We start from the raw sequence: 22580 nt of genomic DNA, 5'->3' as shown, positions 1-22580 counted from the left end.
GGAATCCTTCAAAGCCCCCCGGGCCTGTGGAAAATACGGCCCAGACCGCAGAATCCTTTATAAACGCATTCTATGAACACTTTCAGGAATGCATGGATCATGCAATCCCAAATAAAACCAAGACCCAATCCTCCAAAGGCAGACGTCCTGTCTGGTGGACCCCAGCCATAAACAAACTATACAATAGAAGGAGGAAGCTACTACATGATAGAGCAAAATCCCAAAAAGGGAAGGCATCTCTGATCAGTATTAGCAAAAAACTACGGGCACTCATAAAATCGTCTAAGGCCAGCTTCGAGAGAAAAATTGCACAGGACACTAAGGATAATCACAAGGCTTTCTTTAGATATGTTAGGAACCTGGGTGGGTATTCCCAGATATGCTCAGAATTAGTCCAAAATGACAAAAAATACACCGAACCTGCAGACATTGCCAACATCCTAGCTGACAGGTTCAGCGCAAACTTCTCCCCCCACCTCCCCACCAAAAGGGCAAATATCTATCCCAGCAGAGTGCTGCCCCCCTGACATCTCAGATGCTCAGGTAAGAGCCGCCCTCTCCAAAGCAAAAAACACAGCATCAATGGGACCAGACGGTGTCACTGGCTGCGTCCTACATGAACTCCAAGAAGAGCTAAACCCAAACATAAAACTACTGTTCAGTCTCAGCCTTACTACAGGATATGTACCCAAAGAGTGGCGTACAGCAACAGTGGTCCCTCTCCACAAAGGTGGTGCCTCAACGGATCCTGGAAACTAGCGCCCCATAAGCCTGACTAGCTTGGTCTGCAAAGCTATGGAAAGGATCATCATGGACCTCATAAATAAAGATATTGGGGACCTACAGACACTGGATCCTACCCAGTTCGGCTTTGTTAAGGGCAGATCCTGCCTCTTAAACCTGGTTGATTTCTTTGAAACAGTCACCAAGGCCATTGATGAGGGGAAGGTGGTCCACACAGCCTACCTGGACCTCGCAAAAGCCTTCGATACAATACCCCACTTGGGCATTATAGATAAGCTCACCAGCCTAAATATAAACCCCTATGTCACTAGATGGGTTGCAAACTGGCTCAAGGACAGAACCCACATGGTTAGAATTGCTGGAGCCATGTCAGACTCCAAACCAGTTACAAATGGTGTCCCACAAGGCTCAGTCCTGGGACCTCTCTTGTTCGGTATATATTTCTCGGAGGTACAGGCCAGCACAGAAGGACTGTGGCTGACCAAGTTCGCAGATGACTTCAAACTGGGCGCCATAATGGACTCTCCAGCCGACACAAGCATCCTCCAAAAGGGCCTCATAGAAACAGACAACTGGTGCCAGAGCCATGGCCTCAAGCTAAACGCCAAAAAGTGTATAGTCATCCCCTTTGGCAAAAACAAAGTGCCCACAAATTACCACATAGGTGGTAATCCATTAAGTACAGAAGAAGTAATTAGGGACCTAGGGACCCAAGTTGATAGCAGTCTCTCATTTGACAACCACATGGCCAAAGTGGTTAGAAAAACATTTTATATAGCCCACCTAATCATGAAGGGATTCACATCTAGATCAGGGGAGGTCATCGTGCCTCTTTACTCATCCCTCATCAGGCCCATAATTGAGTACAATGCCCCTTTTGGGATGTACCTTACCAGACACCTGCAGCAACTGGAAAGACCCCAAAAGTACCTCACCAAGAGGATCAAAGGGCTCAAACAGATGCCATATGCTGCCCGGTTAAAGAATCTCCAGCTCTACTCAGTGGCATACCGCCTGTTCAGGGGCGATCTGTGCCTGACATATAAAGCCATGTCCAACCCGGAATTAATGGACATGCTGCACCTCAGAAAATCCAAATCCCATCGAGCTACGTGCTCGAGAGACTTGAACCTCAGCACTGAAATAAATAGGACATGCTGGAGGGACAGATTCATAACCCAGAGGCTCCCTTCACTCTGGAATAAAATCCCAGTCCAGATTAGGCAGAGTCCCTCATTGACTCTCTTCAAGAGGAATCTTGATGAGTTGATGGGAGATTGTAGATTTAACCCGGGTATCACTTCTGTGTCACTGTTAGACAGAGGCACAGTATACTAACCTCGAAAAAGGGCATAGCAAAATTAATTTAAAATGGGTGGCGAAAGCCAAACACATTCTGGCTAGGCTTATAAATGCCCTAGGGCAGATAGCCTAGTATGAACCTATGAACCTATGAACTTAGAGAATGATTTTCTAGTGAGAGGCTATGAAAGTCAGATGTTAAAAAACATCCCAGAACCCATTATAGCTGAAAAGGACTGAAGCATCTTCACTCAACCTCCCCAGTAGAAAAATGTTAAGTAATTCCACAGAGATTAACAAATGCAAAAATAGCTGCATCCTGACGTACACTTTGGATTATCACAGTATCAAAAATATTATTGAAGAAAACTGGGACATTGTCACAGGAAACCCTTTTCTGATTAACATCTTAGGTGAAGCCTCATCATTTGTGTATAGGAAGGCTAGGAACATTAGAAGTTTTGTTGAATTTAAACCTAGACCATGTAAGAAAAGCACTAAAAGATGTGAAACTAATTGTACATTTTGCATATTTATGCAGTAAGGTGATAGTTTTTATTGCCCTTATTTAAAGAAAATCATTAAAACCAGTGCAGGGGGTGACTGTAACACTACAAAAGTAATTTACAGGGCACAGTGCAATGAATGTGATGCATTCTGTGTGGACAAGACTGTAAATAAACTCAAGCGTAGGATTTCATGTCATCTGTCAGTAATCCGCTCTGGATGTAAAAATAATGCACTAGCCAAACACCTTTCTCTTCATAAAAGACACACATGTTTTACGTTCCAGATCCTGGATCGCATAGACATGGGTGGCCTTGACGGAGACATCCCAAATATTCTGGAGAAACATGAACTCATGTGCCAATTAAAGCTGAACTCTTTTAGGAAGCCTGGACTAAACTACTACTGTTCAATTAAAAGTGCACTGGAACTTAGAAGATTGCCACATTATTTATAGGTCCATAGGTAGGTCCTAAGCTATCGGCCCAAGGGCCTACATAAACCTAGCCAGCAAGGTTCCATAGCTTACGCCACCCAAGAAAGTTATTTTCCTATGCCAATGTCCAGCAGAGACACAGAAATGATCCCCGGGGTGTATTTCCTATTTCCCATCCACTCATCAAGATTTTTCTTGAAGAGTGCTAATGAAGAACTTTGCTTGACATAGATGTGTAGCTTGTTCCAGAGTATAGGAAGAATCGGACAGAAATCTATCCCTCCAGCGTGTCCCGTTTATTGTGGTGACAAGGTTTAGGTCCCTAGAGCGTGTAGCTCGGAGGGATTGGGATTTCTTTAGGTGTAGCATGTCCAACAGCTCTGGGTTTGACATAGCTTTATATGTTAGGCAGAGATCACCTCGGAGTAGGCAATATGCTACGGAGTAAACCTGGAGTTTTTTGAGGCGGTCAGTGTAGGGCATTTGTATGAGGCCAGTAATCCTCTTTGTGAGGTATTTCTGTGGCCTTTCCAGCTGCTGCAGATGTCTTGTGAGGTACATTCCAAAAAGGGCGTTATACTCTATAATGGGTCTAATGAGTGACGAGTAGAGGGGAACAATGACCTCTTTTTTCCTGGATGAGAACCCTTTTATGATGAGGTGTGTCATATAGAAGGACTTCCTGACTGCTGTGGCGATGTGACTATCAAAGGAGAGACAACTGTCCACCTGGGTCCCAAGGTCTCTTATCACGCATTCGGTGTTAAGTAGATTGCTGCCTATGTGGTTGTTCATGGGTACAGAGTTTTTACCAAAGGGGATGACACTGCACTTTTTGGCATTGAGCTTGAGGCCATGGCTCTGACACCAGGCATCTGTCTCAGTGAGGCCCTTCTGTAGAATGTCCACATCATTTGTGGACTTGACTATGGCTCGTAGTTTGCAGTCATCTGTGAACTTCATTAGCCAGAGGCCTTCTGTGTTAGCCTGTACTTCAGAGAAGTAGATACCAAACAAGAGAGGTCCCAGGATGGAACCCTGTGGTACTCCACTTGTCACTGCTTTGAGGTCAGATTTGGAGTCTGCAACTTTTACAGTGTGGGTTCTGTCAGTGAGCCAGTTGGCAACCCATCTTGTGAAGTAGGGATTTATACCTAGTTTAGTGAGTTTAGCTATAATTCCAGAATGGGGAATGGTGTTGAAAGCCTTGGCGAGGTCATGATAGGCTGTGTGAACCACCTTGCCCCCATCCAGGGCTTTGGTGACTGCCTCAAAGAAGTCGATCAGGTTCAGGAGGCATGATCTGCCTTTCACAAACCCGAACTGGGTGGGATCCAGAGTTTGGAGGTTACCAGTGTCTTTGTTTATGAGTTCCATGATGTTGCAGACCAGGCTCGTCAGGCTAATAGGTCGATAGTTCCCGGGATCAGTGGTGGCTCCCCCCTTGTGGAGTGGAATAACTGTTGCTGTGCACCATTCAGTGGGCACAAAGCCTGATGCGAGGCTATTATTGAACATGGTGCTTAAGTGGGGAGCCAGTTCATTCTGAAGTTCGTGTAAAATGCAGCCTGGGATGTTGTCTGGTCCCATGGATGCTGTGTTTTTGGCTTTAGAGAGTGCAGCTTTTACCTGCGTAGTTGTGATTACAGGGACTCTGCATTCTTCCTGTATAGATATGGGCCCTTTAGGGGGTGAGAGGGGGGTAAAGTTAGCACTGAACCTATCTGCCAGGATGTTGGCAATATCAGTTGGTTCTGTAATTTTTGTGCCTTTGTGCTGTAACTCAGACCAGATCTGGGTGTTGCCATCTAGATTCTTGACATAGCTATAGAATGCTTTGTGGTTGTCCTTGGTTTCAGTGGCAGTTTTGTTTTCTTAGCTAGCTTTGGAGGATCTTATAAGGGATCTCAGCTTCTTACTGAGGCTGACCAGGGAGCTCCTCCACTCTTGGGACTTTACTCTCTTTTGCAACAGTTTCTTCCTTCTGGTGTACAGTTTGTTTATGGCAGGGGACCACCAGATTGGCTTCCTTTTTTTGGAGGATAGCGCCTTGGTTTTGTTTGGGATAGCACGATCCATGCACTCGTGTAAGTGCTTATAGAGTGCATTTGTGTAGGATTCAGCATTTGTAACTGTATTGTCCATCTGCATAGGTGTTATGAAGTTCACCACTTCTGTCTTAAGAAGCATGAAGTTGGCTTTGGAGAAATTTTTTGCTGTGGTTTCCTTAATGGGGGGTGGAGGTGGGATGTGGATATCAAGGGTGATTAGCTTATGGTCGGATCGGCCCAACGAGGAGTTGATTTCAGGTGTGGAACACCGGTCACTCATGTTGGTAATGACTAGGTCTAGGATATTGTTGCCCCTGGTGGGGGTGTGGATAAGTTGATCTAGGGCATTGGAGTTTATGAATTCCAGAAAGCGCAGGGCTAAGGAGTTGGTACACGAGTAGTTTTCCCAGTTAATGGTGGGGTAGTTGAAGTCGCCCATTATTAGGGTGTTTGGTTGAACCCTAATTCAGTACATCAAGAAGAAAGGAGTGGGAATTCTAGGACATGGTGGGAGATCTGTAGCAAGCTACAATTTGGATTGCAGTTTTGCCCAGAGTTAGTTGCACTTGGATAACCTCGGATGCATTATGTTGAGCAACTAGCCTGGAGGTGTGGATATCCTTAATGAATATGGACACACCTCCGCCTTTGGTGTTTCGGTCCAGGTTACATGGCCGAAAAGTGTAGTATGAGTTATAGCCTGGTAGTGCAGGGGTGCTCTCTGGAGCCTTGAACCAGGTCTCAGTCACTGCACAGATATCGATGTTCTCCATTTTAAGGAGTGCCTCGAGTGAGTGCATTTTGAGATTTAGACTTCTAGCATTGAGTAGTTTACATGACTAATTGTATTTTGTTTTATTTTATTCTACCAGTTGGTTTTAAATACCATTTTAAATCAGTTGTAATTTAACTGTATATTTTGTTTCCATCATCATACATACATTTTTTCTTATTTTTATTTTTTTTTTTTTCTGGTTCTTTTTTCCACTTTATTCAAATTGTTGTGTAATAACAGTACTAACTAATTATACAATTATATATATTTTTATAGATTGTTTTTAGGGTACTTGTACACAGACCTGAAGAAGTCTAGAAGGACGAAAGCGATCTTTGTTAACAATAGGTTATGAAAATAGAAATTGATTTTTACATGCAAAATGTATATGTATATATTTAAATATATTTTTTGATTGCCAAATGAACTAAGGTTGATATATTTCCAGCCCTGTAGTATATTGTCTTGGATAAAATCACAGACTTAATAATCTACTTAATAATCTGGTTAAATAAGAGGTACCACATCATTATAAATTTTATTTAAAGTACATAAGGGTTATATTATTATGACAGCTACTAAGTAGGGCAGGACCAGCTCGAATGTCACACTGATGGGGGAAGGGATGTGAATTTAACATGTGTACCAATAACACTTTGTTTTACAGCACAATAAACCACTCCCATGCCTGATAAAAAGTATGTGTAGATATATATATATATATATCTATATACACATATATATATTTAGAAAGCTTGTGAGGAAAGTATTACTCTATTTTTGTTTTACTTGGATCGCTTGTCTGTGTACTTAATAAAGGATTTTCAACTGGAAAACAGACTATCTGCCTTACTTGGATTACTTTTGAATACTTAGTAATGCTTAGTAAGTCAAAGACATGCATCTGGAGCATTTCTCCCCGGGCCTCCGCTGAACATTGTCTTCATTCCAGGTCGGACTTTCCCGGTTAACAGATCTTAAATAAATAAAAAAATAAATAAAATGCTGTACAATTATATATATTTTTTTATTATTTTTTGTTTTGTTTTGACTTAAGACGAGTTTAAGTTCGCTACTTCTACTACTATTGTCTGATCTGATTAATATACAGTGATTAACTAGAAATATATGGACTGAAAATCTTCTACACAGAGAAGTTTCTTACACTGTTTTGTTTTTGGACCCACTACACTTGTTTAGTGGGTTGTTTTGAGACTTCGGGGGTACCACGGAGATTACTTGTTTTTTTTTTTTTTTTTTTTTTTTTTTTGTAAATGAGATTTTAAATTCTCCCTTGGATAGTGATTTAATGTTTAGCCCCTTTGCAGCAGAGGCGATCAAAAGGTGTGATGAAAGGGGCAAGCTGATCTAGGGAATATTTAAGATTCTTCAGCCCATTTTCAAATTGCTCAAGGGATTTTCTTTCTTCTCATCCAGTTTTGGCAAAAAACAGAAAAAATAGTCTCAACAGAATTCAAGTAAACAGATGTTTAAGAAGAAGTGTCAAGGAGGTTCCAATAAGAAGTCTCAAACCTACCAATACAAAGGACACTCCAACAAGTCTGAATGACCATTCAAGAGACCTTGTCACCCCCTCCCACCCTGGCCCTCTTTCTCTTCCAGAAAGTCTGAATCTTCTTTTTTTTTCTGAAAACAGATTGTTTCAGACAAAAGGGTTCTGAAAGTCATTGATCAGGGTTACAGATGGCAGTGGAAGGAAATTCCTCCTTTCTAGGTGGCATTCTTAATCCTACAGAACAGACTGTTTTGTTTCCACCTGTTCTTCATCACATGCTGTCCCAAGAAGTGATAGAACCAGTTCCTTCTTCCCAGATGGGAAAGGAGGATTTTATTCAAAGATGTTCCTAATCCTAAAGAAAGAAAACATTTGGAGACCAGTTCTGGATCTTTCTTTCCTAAACCTGTTTGAGATAGTGCTCAAATTCAAGATGATGTCATTTCACAACCTGTTGCCAATTCTTCCTCTTTCAAGTTTTCTGATAACACTAGACTTAAAAATGCCTATTATCACACGTCTGTTCATCCAGACTTCAGGCATTTTTTTAAGGTTTTGTGTGTCTGGATCACATTATCAGTTTTCTGACTTACCCTTTGGACTATCCACTGCACAAAGATTGTTCACCAAGTGTCTAGCTCCAGTTATAGTTCATTGCAGGGTACAGAGTATCCACATTTTTCTTTTTTTAGATGACTTGCTTATCTTTGCAGAATCTCTTTCAAAATGTCAAGAATCTCTCTCTTGGGTGAGAGATCTCTTGCACAAGCTGGGATTCCAAGAGAACATTCAAAAGTCTTTCTTGACTCCCTTACACAGGGTTGTGTACCTGGGGTGAAGACTAGACACCTCTGTTCAAAGAGCTTTTCATCCACAGGAAAAAATAGAGTTTTATTTAGATCTGTTTCTAAGGTTTTCCATTCATACTTTAGTCCCAGCGTCAGACTCCACGTGAAAAAGATACAGTGGTATCTGAAATCTCTTTGGTCCCAGCATCAACACTCTATATCTTTTCAGATCCCAGTACTGGGGGTTTCTCAGAAGAGAAGTCAGTTGATGGGACAACAGATATCCTTAAATCAAGGTCTCCCCTTCTGCCTCCCTCCCTGCTCCAAAACAGTCACATACCACAGTTACTTCAGACTTTGCTTGGGAGCAGTTTCAGGAGGGATAAAAGTGCAGGGGGCATGCAACACCAAGGACAGATTCAAGCGCATAAATATCAAGGAGATGCTTTCCCTGATCAAGGCACTCAATTCTCTGAACCATCTTTAGTCCCTAGGACCTCGTTAAGTGGTTACAGACAATACCACGGTGATGTGACACATCAACAAACAATGGGGAACCAGGTTGTACCCCCTTTGTAGACTAACCTTGTTAGCTTGGGATATAGCTTCACAGCACAGTCTCACTCTACAGGCATCCTATATTCTGTCAGAGTACAATTATGTTGCAGAAATACTAAGCAGGACCAGGGCAGACTCTCTTGAATGAAAAGTAGATCCGGGGGTCTTCCAAGATTTGATCCATCTGTGGGGAGTTCCTCAAACAAAACCTCTTTGCCATCTGTCTGAACAATCAACTGGCAAAATTATCTTCTAGAACTCCATGCAAAAAAGCCTGGAAGACAGGTGTCTTTTCTTTTCTTTGGAAAGGAATGTTCCTGTATGCCGTTCCACCCTTTCCACTAGTATCCAGGATACTTATGAAGATTTTGAAGGAATCCCCCAAGATCATTATGGTGACTCCCTTCTGGCCCAGGCAACCATGTTTCTCCTTTCCTTTGGAAATGACCAGGGACAATTACCACAAGCTTCCTCACAAAATGGATCTACTCTCATAAGAACAGAGATGCTTGATACAGCCAACATCAATTATCTTCAGTTGACTGCCTGGATGATAGGGTCTTAATTCCTTTTAGGAATCTGTTTTTGAGGACATGCAGCAGCTACTAATGGAGGCAAGAAAGCCTGCTACCAGAGAAGTGTATATATAAAGGTTCATTTATCATCCATTTCAGCATGTCTGCCAATGGATCCTCCTCTTTTAAGGCAGTCACATGTCAAAATGTTCATGAAAGAGGTTTTATATAAGAGGCCTCCAAGTAAACTGGTAGCCCCTCCTTGTGATCTTAACTTTATGTTAGCGAAACTAACACTTGATCCATTTGAACTAGCTAATCTGGCTGATCTGAAGTTCTTAACATGGAAAACAGTTTTATTGATTGCTCTGACACAAGAAGGGTGTCTGAGTTACAAGCTCTTATGGTGAGTCAACCCTACCTCATTTTCCACAAGGACAGGGTTTCTTTGAGAAGTCATCCTTCTTTTATGCCTAAAGTGGTATACGAGTTTACTTTGTCATACTATCCATCTCCCCATTTTCTTTCCTGAACCTAAAAATGAGGGAGAAAGAATACTCTATACCATGGATGTCCACAGACAACTCAGATACTATCTTGACGGAACTAAATCTTTCAGATCAATGGATCATTTGCTCATTTCTTGTGAAGATGATAAGAAGGGACAACCGGTGACAAAACAGACTATTTCCAAATGATTGTTTAAGGCTATTACCTTTTGTTATACTCACGATGACAAATCTGTTCCAGGACCTTGGATTCTTCTATGGCTTTTTGGAAAGCCTTGGATTCTAGAAGTATTCTAGAAGCTGTCACTTGGTCCTCTGTACATATTTTTACAAAGCACTATAAAATGGATTCCTTCTCTAAGTCTATATCATGCTTTACTAAGATCATTCTCCATGAGCTCCTGGACCCCTGTCCTTCCACAAATATAGTTAGCTATGGTAATCTACCCATATAGCCGAGGATACTACAGCGGTGATCAATATGAAGAACATACTATAGTTGTGAAAGTTGAACGTACCATAACAGTAAAATGTTTGAATGATCACTGCTGCAGTAGCCACTCCGTCCCTCCATCCCTCCTCCCCCCTTCTTTTTTGGTGTGTTTTTTATGCCAGGGTGTGGACATTTTTTTTCCGTTATTTCTAGCCTTGTCCATTCAGAGGTCAGCACCCCTCTCTCTGCTGGCAGGAAAGCTCTAAAGGACTTCACGCCCAAATGTATCATTTAGCCATCTCAACTAGTGCTGCTTGACAGTTTGAGTGTGTGAAAGGCACCCTGAAGCTTTGGAAGCTAGCCGGCTGTTAATATTCTTGGCAGAAGATAACCCATATAGCTAAGGCTACTGCAGTAGTGTTCATTCAAACATCTACTGTTATGGTATGTTCAACTTACAAAACTGTACTTTTCATGAATCTTGGTTTATAAAGTAGGATACTATAAATGGAACAGGGAAGTATTAGTTAACAAAACCGGATAACTTGTTAATAGCACAAGTGAAAGTTAAAAATGAAAAATTACCTTACGTGATTACACAGTATTTTGATTGCAGTGAGTAAATTGCTCATATTAGCTTATGTCCCAATTGTATATGTGTGCATTTGTTTGCCATAACTGATGCATTTAATGAAATCTGTAAATGTGTGGTGAATCCTGCATTAGAGAATCTAATTGCATTGATAAGATTTGTATATTGTTATACAGCAAAACAGCCCAGGAAGTTTTTGCATTTCCAAATTTGTTTTTGCAGTTTAAAAGTGTTTATTTAACATTTTAACCACTGCAGTAAAGTAGTCCAAACATCTCATAAGAAACAGTTTGCATAACCTTCAGTTAATGATTTTGCTCCTGAGGCATGCTTTTCTTAGTAAAATATATCAAATTAAATGTCTAGCAAGCCAGTGCTCTAAGTCAGCCAGGATATTTGGCTTACATTTGGTTTAAAAGTTAGTGAAAGGAATAAGTGCTTCCCATACTTAACTTTATATTAGACATGTAACTCGGGCACATAAGACAATATCTTTGTAATTCTGCTCATAACAAAAGACATCAGATTGAAGTCAAAGATGTTAAGAGAATAACATCAGTAAGTGTATAGTTCCTTTTGTGTTCTTTTGTTGAGTCTAGTAGTATTTTATGCTGACAGTTTTTTTCTTTTATTACATTTTGTAGCCCCCACCTTGCATGCCAACCATCTGAGTTACTGTAACTATGCCTATTTATCTCTGTACCTGTTGAGAACTTTTCCCATGTTCATCCCTCTTCACTGGCCAAAGGGGTAAGCAAGTAAAAGCTGGAACAAGGCTATCTCACTCACTCACTCACTCACTCACTCACTCACCCACCCACCCACCCACCCACCCACTCACTCATGTTGTTGATGTAACCCCATGGTTATAACTACACAATCCATGTATACTTCATACCATCAGTGTGCAAATCTATATAAATAAATGCATATAAAACAGGTAAGGTACAAACTGAAGACAAGGACTGTAAGCTGGAATTTTTTTTATAAGGGGTTGTGCCCCCTCAGGATCTCCCATATGGTGTCTTTGACCTAACAACCCTGACAGCTAATTATATTGACTGTAACAGTGTATTACTTGGGAGTAATGGTAATATTTGTTTTTACTGCAAATCCAGTTATTCCCTCTATCTCTAAGGTAGTGTAACCTTGGAGTTATTACACTTAGTAATCCAAGAGTGGGGAAAATGTGTAAAACATTTATTATTTTTAGCTACATTTCCACTTTTGACCATATCAGTTTGAGGTCTTCAGTTGTGATGACAGGGAGATCTTTTTCTTAAGTACTCATAAAACTCATTCTATGATACATATATGAAAAAAATATAACCCAGTCAAATTTGTAATTTATCTGTCTGTTTATTTATCTATTTTACTGCAGGTGTTCCTTGGAGGAAAATGCTAGTTGACAGCAATACATCTGCCATCACTAACTGTTCCATACTGTCCTATGTAAGAGGGAGAGAAGTAAACAACACTGGAAAAGAGGTAGCCCCACAGCAGATAGCCGTGGGTATTCTCCTAACTCTGATTGACTTAGTTACCTTCCTGGGAAATATTGTGGTATTCATGTGCCCTGTTGTTGAGAAGAGACTACGAACTGTGACGTACATGTTTATCATGTCTTTGGCAGCTGCAGATCTGTTAGTGGCTTGTTTAGTTATGCCATTTAGGTAAGGATGCTGCTATGTCTAGCTTATGTACTGTCAAATAACATTGAAGTCTACTGAAAATAAACTGTATTTCAGACTTAATGAATGTGAATGCAGGAGCATTTACTATTTTTTCATGTACATACCTCACATTATGATATCAACACTTGGTTATTTTGTATGAAGCTAGCAATACCATTTTAAATATTTATTTTGCAAGGTCATTTTAAGACCTATTTTTCCTTTGGGATGACATTTTTCATGTGTTTAAATGTCATAACTGATGCTGCATGATGCATGATTAAATAATTATTGTAAGTCTGCTTCTGAAAATATTAGTCCGTATTCTTAATTTATATCATAGGTTCATAGGTGTATACTAGGTATCAACCTCTAGAGCCTTTACAAACCTAGTTGTGCAACCCAAATTTGTTCCACAGGTTATATGTGTTAGACATTTATATAGGGGGTGATTGTTGGTTAATACAGAATTTACTGTCTGCCTCTGTCTAGCAGAGGCATAGGTGCCAGACCATGGGTGAATTTTCAGTTTCCCATCCAATGGTACAAGTTACGCTTAAATAGGGTTAGGGAGGGACTTTGTTTCACATGGAGCCTATTCCAGAGAATCTCCAGCATGTCCTATTTATGTTGGAACCAAAGGTTAGGTCTTTAAATCTAGAAGTTCTGATGTTGTTTGTTTTGTGAATGTGGAAAAGGTTGATCAGAGCAGGGTCCAGTGATGCCTTGTATGCCAGGTATAGATTACCTGTCAGTAGTCTGCAGGAGACTGCTTATAGAGTTGGAGCCTTGAAGTGATCTAAGTAGAGCATTGCATTTATAGTGGTACAATAACTTCCCTAGACCTAGATGCCATGCCCTTACTTATAAGTTAAGCAGCACAGAAGGATTTCCTCACTATCTTGGACACTTGTTGATCAAAGGCTAGGTTACTGTCTTCATGTGTTCTCACATCCCTGACTTGTGAGTCAACTTTTAGGAGTGTTTTATTGATGATGTACTTTCCTAGGTTGGCCAGCTTCCCAAAAGGTACTATAATGCAATTCTTGGCATTGTGTTTTAAGCCATGGCTTTGTCACAGGTCATTTGTATGTTTTTCCCATTATCCACTATGTCTATTTTTTGATTGCCAACATTATACATCTTTTACTACTAGCCCTTTCAGCTCTTCCCCTTCTTATATGTGACACACATCTTTCAGAATTGGTCACTCTGATCAATCCCCCTTGGTATTTTTGCCTCCTAGCAGGACCAGATATGGAGTAGCTCTCTGCATGCTACCCTGGACCCACTGCAGCTGTAACCACTTGTTAGTGAAGCAGTGAATCTGCATTTTAGCTGTGCAGGCGGAATTCAGCAACTTTTTGTTAACATTTAGTTGCCATAGCTGCTCATATATAATTGAAGAGGGTTTATTATGCTACACATTATCCACTTAGTCACACCATTCTAATATTGACCCTTACCATCACCATCCCATTTTGTTAAAATAACATAAGTAATATGTTTCACACTGAGCTAATCGAAGGAAGGACACTGAGGAAACTTGGAGCTATAATATATAACATTAAGTATCCTGCTTTTTGTTTATTTTGTTCTTTATTTCTTTGTTATTTATAGCACTTTGTGTACTGTGTATTTTTCTAGCTAGTTTCACTGTGTGTGAGATATTAACTGGAAATTGTCCACTTTTATTAAGAATCTGTTGGGTTGTTTGTTTCTGATAACTTGTTGCAGTTAAACTCTTTTTTCTAGAGGCGCCTTTAACTGTTTAAAACTTTCATTTAAAGGCTCACTGCTGCTTTTCAGCTGTGAGAAACATTTCTGCAGTTTGTTCTAAGTAGTTGGGATATTTGTAGCATTTCCATATTCAGGCTTGTATCTGGGCCTAGTGTTTGTGGAGGCTGTGTGTCTGAGCACATATTCAGGGACATCTTGGTTTAGCCAAAGCCTTCAGGCATTTCAGTGAGAGAGAATTGTTTGAGGTCATTGGCTGACTGAGGTCACCTGGACTACAGCTTAGACTAAGCACCTCATTGGTTCTGTTGAGATTTCTTTCTTAAAAGCTGTCTCAGGTTTCAACCTTCTGTTACCTAAGAAGTTCAGTTGTGAAAAAAAAAATGTTATCTGCTTTTACTGTATTTGTGTTTCTTCCTACTTTATTTTGCTTTTGCGTCATCTTAAAAGTACTCAATTGTATTTATTACTGCTTGGTGTAACTCATTCTAAGCCTTTTAGTTTAAGCACTTGGGCTTCAGACCAGTTGTTTTACATTAAAAAGGTTTGTGGTCTGCACTGTAGTGGCAGAACAGGTAGCTTACATCCTTCTAAGTTGGTAACTGCTGATTGAGGGCTCAGTGTCTGTTATTCTAAAAGTGTATTAATTCTGGTTTAAGCACTTGGGCTTCAGGCCAGTTATTTTACATTAAGAGGGTTCGTGGTCTGCACTCTTGTGGGAGGAGAGGCTGGACTCTGCCCTTCTGAGCTGGGAATTTCTGGTTAAAGGCTTATAGTGCCTGCATATTTGAACTGCTTCTTACTGAAATTGGTACACCTTGTTTGCTGTAGCATAGACTAGATCCAGGCCTGCTGAATCTAGCTTTGTTTGTATAACTTGAGCACTAATCCAGGCATTCTTTAAAGTATTCAGTTGTATTTATTACTGCTTGGTAGTAACTTGATTAAAGTGTTGCTATCATTCTAAGTCTTTTGGATTAAGCACTTGGGCTTCAGACCAGTTGTTTTACATTAGGAAGGTTTGTGGCTTGCACTGTGGTGGCAGGACAGGTAGCTTACATCCTTCTAAGTTGGGAACTGCTGATTGAGGGCTCAGTGTCTGTTATTCTAAAAGTGTATTAGTTCTGGTTTAAGCACTTGGGCTTCAGGACAGTTATTTTACATTAAGAAGGTTTGTGGTCTGCACTCTTGTGGGAGGAGGCTGGACTCTGCCCTTCTGAGCTGGGAATTTCTGGTTAAAGGCTTATAGTGCCTGCATATTTGAACTGTTTCTTACTGAAATTGGTACACCTTGTTTGCTGTAGCATAGACTAGATTCAGGCCTGCTGAATCTAGCTTTGTTTGTATGCTTGTTGTTTGTTTGCTTGTTATTTCCCTGAAACGCTAATTCCATCTAAAACGCGGCTTTTCAGTGCTTCTGTGGATCCCTAGTGATATCTGCATTGCTTACTGTACTTATTTCCTTGTTTCACTTGAAAGAAAGTTACTGTTTGTCATTTTTGCATTTAAGTTACCTGTAACAAATTGCATTTAAGTTACCTGGCACTTGCTCACTAAAGCAATTATATAAGTCAGCACTAAAAAATTAAAAGCACTACACCCTCACAAACTCCCCTTGAGTACCTTGTTCCCCACTGGCCCTTTTTTCAATTATAAAGGAATTCCCAATACTATTCTAGCATGTCCAAAGGTCAGTTGTCAATCTCCTCTCCGGTCCAGCTGGTGAATCTGGGAATCTTGAGGCAATGTTACAACTGCCTCATGTACATAGACAACCCTCTCCTCCTCCCAACAAATTCCAACACATGTGAGAGATGCAACCATATAGCCAAACTGGAGGCTAAGCTCTCTCAACTCAGTACTGGCGTAACCAGTCAGGAGGAGAAGGAAACCACACTCACTACAATTCCAGTCTCACATAGACCTACCACGACAGCAAACCAAACACATAAACACACAAAAACATACTCGGAGGCTCTAAATAAAAATCTGCCTAAGCAGCAGAGACCTCCAAAGCAGGCACCCACACAACCGCTACCCCAAAACAAAACACGTGCAACACATAGCTCACAAAGCCAGTGTGCCGAACAGTCACAGACCTTAAAACTAAACAACACACCTGATACACTTTTAATAGGTGACTCTATCATCAGGCACACTGACATCCTGCTCACCAGGCTGAACAAGGAGAAGGTCACGGTGAGCTGCCTGTCGGGCGCTAGGATCCGCCACATAACACAAGCACTCAGGTCACTCCAAGGCAAGTACAAATATGACTCAGTCATTGTCCATGCTGGTGTGAATGACCTGAGACGTACCTCCCTGGACTACATGAAAAGAGACATAGAGGAGCACTCTAAGCATGTAGCCCAGGTCGGTATGACCCTGACCTTGAGTAGCATCTTACCCTCACCAAGAATGATGCCACAATATGAAGACAAGAGGATCAATTTCAACAATTGGCTTAAGTATTGGTGTCATTCAAAGGGGATCCAATGCCTGTCAGCCTGAGATGACATGCTTGACAAGCCACGATGCTTCGCTAGGGACGGCTTGCACCTGTCACCCCTGAGCTTTCGGATATTGGCAAAGGCTGTTGCTACCCCCATAGTGCCTTTTTTAGGCAAGGCTCAAAAGACAAACCCACCTCCATAGGTATCACAAGGGATAAGAAACTAAGAGTAATGCTACTCAACGCCAGAAGTCTAAACCTCAAGATGCACGCACTCGAAACTCTCCTTAGCATGGAGAACATCGATATCTGTGCAGTAACAGAAACCTGGTTCAAGGCTCCCGAGAGCACCCCAGCACTACCAGGTTATACCTCATACCATGCTTTTCGGCCCCAAAACTTGGACCGAACCACAAAAGGAGGGGGAGTATCGATATTCGTCAAAGATACCCATACCTCCAGGTTGGTGGCACAGCACAAAGCATCAGAGACTATCCATGTGCAACTAACAGTGGGTAAAACTGCCTTCCAGTTTATAGCCTGCTACAGACCACCCTCCCAAACCCAGGAACCCCACTTGGCCTTCCTGAGAACACTGGAAAATATGAAGGTCTCTCCAAACACCATTATATTGGGCGACTTCAACTACCCAAACATAGACTGGGAGCATTACTCTAGCTCCAACACCCTAGCCCAAAGGTTCCTAGAATTTATAAACTCAAATGCTATGGAACAACTTGTTACCACTCCCACAAGAGGGGAAAACATACTGGACCTGATCATCACCAACATGGGGAATCTATGCTCCAGACCAGAAGTGTATCCCTCACTGGTAAGATCAGACCACAAACTAATCTCACTGGATATTCACATCCCGACCCCACCCCTGCCCAGAAAACCACAGTGAAAAACTTCTCTAAAGCAAATTTCACACTCCTCAAAACCGAGGTGGAATCCTTCAATGCCCCCGGGCCTGTGGAAAATATGGCCCAGACCACAGAATCCTTTATAAACGCATTCTATGAACACCTTCAGGAATGCATGGATCATGCAATCCCAAATAAAACCAAGACCCAATCCTCCAAAGGCAGACGTCCTGTCTGGTGGACCCCAGCCATAAACAAACTATACAATAGAAGGAGGAAGCTACTACATGATAGTGCAAAATCCCAAAAAGGGAAGGCATCTCTGATCAGTATTAGCAGAAAACTACAGGCACTTATAAAATCGTCTAAGGCCAGCTTCGAGAGAAGAATTGCACAGGACACTAAGGATAATCACAAGGCTTTCTTTAGTTATGTTAGGAACCTGGGTGGGAATTCCCAGATATGCTTAGAATTAGTCCAAAATGACAAAAAATACACCGAACTCACAGACATTGCCAACATCCTAGCTGACAGGTTCAGCACAAACTTCTCCCCCCCTCCCCACCAAAAGGGCAAATATCTATCCCAGCAGAGTGCTACCCCCCTGACATCTCAGATGCTCAGGTAAGAGCCGCCCTCTCCAAAGCAAAAAACACAGCATCAGTGGGACTAGACGGTGTCCCGGGCTGCGTCCTACATGAACTCCAAGAAGAGCTAAACCCAAACATAAAACTACTGTTCAATCTCAGCCTTACTACAGGATATGTACCCAAAGAGTGGCGTACAGCAACAGTGGTCCCTCTCCACAAAGGTGGTGCCTCAACAGATCCTGGAAACTATCGCCTCATAAGCCTGACTAGCTTGGTCTGCAAAGCTATGGAAAGGATCATCATGGACCTCATAACTAAAGATATTGGGGACCTACAGACACTGGATCCTACCCAGTTCGGCTTTGTTAAGGGCAGATCCTGCCTCTTAAACCTGGTTGATTTCTCTGAAACAGTCACCAAGGCCATTGACGAGGGGAAGGTGGTCCACACAGCCTACCTGGACCTTGCAAAAGCCTTCGATACAATACCCCACTCGGGCATTATAGATAAGCTCATGAGCTTAAATATAAACCCCTATGTCACTAGATGGGTTGCAAACTGGCTCAAGGACAGAACCCACTTGGTTAGAATTGCTGGAGCCATGTCAGACTCCAAACCAGTTACAAGTGGCATCCCCAAGGCTCAGTCCTGGGACCTCTCTTGTTCGGTATATATTTCTCGGAGGTACAGGCCAACACAGAAGGACTGTGGCTGACCAAGTTCGCAGAAGACTGCAAACTAGGTGCCATAATCGACTCTCCAGCCGACACAAGCATCCTCCAAAAGGGCCTCATAGAAACAGACAACTGGTGCCAGAGCCATGGCCTCAAGCTAAACTCCAAAAAGTGTATAGTCATCCCCTTTGGCAAAAACAAAGTGCCCACAAATTACCACATAGGTGGTAATCCATTAAGTACAGAAGAAGTAATTAGGGACCTGGGGACCCAAGTTGATAGCAATCTCTCATTTGACAACCACGTGGCCAAAGTGGTTAGAAAAACATTTTATATAGCCCACCTAATCATGAAGGGATTCACATCTAGATCAGGGGAGGTCATCGTGCCTCTTTACTCATCCCTCATCAGGCCCATAATTGAGTACAATGCCCCTTTTGGGATGTACCTTACCAGACACCTGCAGCAACTGGAAAGACCCCAAAAGTACCTCACCAAGAGGATCAAAGGGCTCAAACAGATGCCATATGCTGCCCGGTTAAAGAAACTCCAGCTCTACTCAGTGGCATACCGCCTGCTCAGAGGCGATCTTTGCCTGATGTATAAAGTCATGTACAACCTGGAATTAATGGACATGCTGCACCTCAGAAAATCCAAATCCCATCGAGCTACGTGCTCGAGAGACTTGAACCTCAGCACTGAAATAAATAGGACATGCTGGAGGGACAGATTCATAACCCAGAGGCTCCCTTCACTCTGGAATAAAATCCCAGTCCAGGTTAGGCAGAGTCCCTCAGACTCTCTTCAAGAGGAATCTTGATGAGTGGATGGGAGATCGTAGGTTTACCCCGGGTATCACTTCTGTGTCACTGTTAGAGGCACAGTATACTAACCTCGAAAAAGGGCATAGCAAAATTAATTTAAAATGGGTGGCGAAAGCCAAACACACTCTGGCTAGGCTTATAAATGCCCTAGGGCAGATAGCCTAGTATGAACCTATGAACCTATGGGGCAATCCTCTCCCTCAAACAATACAATACAGAAGATAAGAAAGTAAAAGTTCTTTGCTTCCTAGTTTACAAACAGCATAGCTAGAGAGGGGTGAGAGGGGCAAATCCCCCGGGCATAAAGTGTTGGGTGCACAGTCAGCTGATTCCGATCTCTCTTTAACACAATACCAGGTTTTAAAAGCCAGTATTGCATTTGCAGTCAAACCTCAGAGCTGTAGCACTCTGTGTGTGGCCTAAGCTGTAGCAACTGCTTGATACAAACAGAAAATGATGGACTTTAACCATTGGCGTCATTCGATGGGGATCCAATGCCTGACAGCCTGGGAGGACATGATTGACAGACCACGATGCTTTTGTCTTCCCTGGGCTTCGGGCTTCTGGCAAAGCCTCTTGCCTCCCCCATAGTGCCTTTTTTTAGGCAAAGTCATGAGCACAAAATTACAAACATGAAAAATTCTAAACGAAATTTAAAGGTCATGCTGCTGAATGGTAGGAGTCTTATCATGGAACTGCACTCATTGCAAGCATTCCTTGCCCTGGAGGATGCTGACATTTGTGCAGTCACTGAAACCTGATTCAAAGCTGTGGAGAGCACCCCAGCCTTACCAGGTTACTCATCCTACCATACCTTTAGACCCCAAATGGAGGGCTACAAAGCCAAAGGAGGTGGTGCTTCAATATTTATCAAAGACATACACACCTCCAGGGTGGCCAAATGGTATGACACACAGGAGACACTCCAAGTGCAGTTAACTGTTGACAAAACACCTATTCAAATCATAGACCCCCCAGCCATGACTCAGGATGCCCACTCCACCTATCTGGACTTACTTGAAGCCATCAAGATTCAAACCTCTACCCTGATCCTGTGTGACTTTAACTACACAATCATAGAGTGGAAGACCTAGTCTAGCCCAAACATCAATGCCCAGAGATTCCTCAACTTTGTCAGTGCCAGTGCATTAGATCAGCTGGTCGACACCCCTATGAGAGGTGAAAATATCCCGGACCTAGTCCTAACCAAAATGCATAACCGTTGTAAAACCCCTACAGTGTCACCCTCCTTGGTATGATCCGACCATAAAGCAATCACTTTTGAAGTCACCATCTCCCCTGACCCCCCCCCCCCCATGTTAGGGTCAAACAAAAAAACTTTTCCAAAGCTGACTACAATCTCCTCAGAGCAATAAGCAGTGTCACAGCCACTATCCCTTCAGTTGGAACTAGCACTAATGTCCAAGCCTACACCAAAAAAAATATGAGCACCTATATAGCTGTATGGAGTCAACAGTACCTGACAGGTAAACCTGTCTGGTGGACAGCAGTAATAAACAAACTCTATAATAAAAGGAAAAAATTGCTGTCCAGGACCAAGAAAGAGCAGGTGCCAAATTGGAAGCAATCTCTCCTTTGTCTGAACAAGCAAAGGTCACTGGTGAAATCCTCTAAGGCTAACTATGAGACTAAATTGGCCACATCCACTAAGGACAATCACAGGCCTTCTTCACATATGTCCGCAATCTTAAAGGTAACACCAACATCTGCTCTAAACTGGTGGTCAGTAACACCACATACACAAGCACTGTAGATATAGCCAACCTGTTGGCAGACAGGTTCAGTGAAAACTTCACCCCCCTGTCCCCCCTTCACTAAACCAGGACATCACCAGCACCTACCCTCCCTAGGGGGTGTGTGGGGAACATAGCACCCCACATAGTTTAGGTATATATTGTCTTCTGCAAAGAGTTACTCATTGCAGTTATAAGTGTCCATCTGTATGTTTTAAAATGTGTAACATATGTGGGGGGGCCACTCCCCCCACACCCCGCCTAACTGTATATACTAACTCTAGGATCGCACTACAGTGGGGAAAAGGGCATATACCTTTTACTTTAATGTGTCAGTGTTATGAGTTTTAGTCAAATGAGTTTTCAGTGTTTTGAACTTTTGATGTTCTAGTCTCAGTCAAATGAATTTCAGTCATATGAAATTTCGATCATGTGTAGTAAACTCTTTAACCAGATACAGTATAAAGAATGACTGTGACATGTGCCCCAAATATCGATGGAGTAAAGAGACTAGCTGTACTCTTGCAAAGACTCTTACGCTTTGTAACTAAAATACTTTCAGCTTTTACTGTTGTGAGGAGAAACCATAATGACCTGTGTTATTGATTTCATCTGATAAAGCAACTATGTTATCCTATATTTTACAGTCTATAGATGACTCCATGGCATGGAGGAAAAGCCCTGAATGCGATCCAAACAACCTATGTTTGGTTAGCAGTCTGGGTAATGGAGACACCAACAAAGTAGGATGGGACTGAATTATCAGTGCCAGTTCACCTATCCTAGAGGAGGGAGGTGGCCTGCTATCTACAGTGCTGCCAGTCAAATAGAGAATGAATCTGCGACATGCAGAACTGGTCAAGAATATTCATTTGGCACTGCCAAGCCAGTGACTCTGGAGCTGGCCATGTGAACATCCTGCTCACCGATAGCTTTATATTGTTTTTTGATGACTTTACAGACTGTTTACTGCAGGCTTTATTTATTTTTGTATAACTTTGCAGATTGTACAAACTCATTCACTTGCCAGCTTGCATGTGCACCATTCACCTTCTATATTTCCTTTAAACATCTTTTCTCGGTGTACCCTATATTATTTTGGATTCCTTTCATCTGTTTATTCACTTGTGCACATACAGGTTGGTCAAATAAAACGCTCATCCTGTTTATTTCATCGGGCTTCATGTGCAGTGTTTCTTCATCTAATAGAAGGGCAGCTTATTCAGTAAGTCTAATATGTTCAATTATACTTAATGTCACATGTCCTCAGGGTACAACAACTAA

At 41.9% G+C, this 22580-nt stretch overlaps 1 protein-coding gene across 2 annotated transcripts in view; it reads left to right on the top strand.

The window, feature by feature from the left end:
• The window catches only part of LOC122808931 (octopamine receptor-like), a 1404917-nt gene that overhangs the window by 630345 nt on the left and 751992 nt on the right, over positions 1–22580 (top strand). The window contains exon 2 of one of the 2 annotated variants that reach the window (XM_044080065.1): positions 12108–12399. In XM_044080065.1, coding sequence (XP_043936000.1) covers positions 12125–12399 — 275 coding nt within the window. In that variant the 5' untranslated portion in view covers positions 12108–12124. Of the gene's footprint in view, positions 1–12107; positions 12400–22580 lie in introns of those variants that run through there. The other variant, XM_044080066.1, reaches the window with a different exon arrangement.

Source organism: Protopterus annectens, chromosome 8.part0 (assembly GCF_019279795.1).
Source record: "Protopterus annectens isolate FY-2018-M chromosome 8.part0, PAN1.0, whole genome shotgun sequence".
NCBI classification, from domain to species: domain Eukaryota; kingdom Metazoa; phylum Chordata; order Ceratodontiformes; family Protopteridae; genus Protopterus; species Protopterus annectens.
This window is presented reverse-complemented; position numbering and strand designations above follow the sequence as displayed.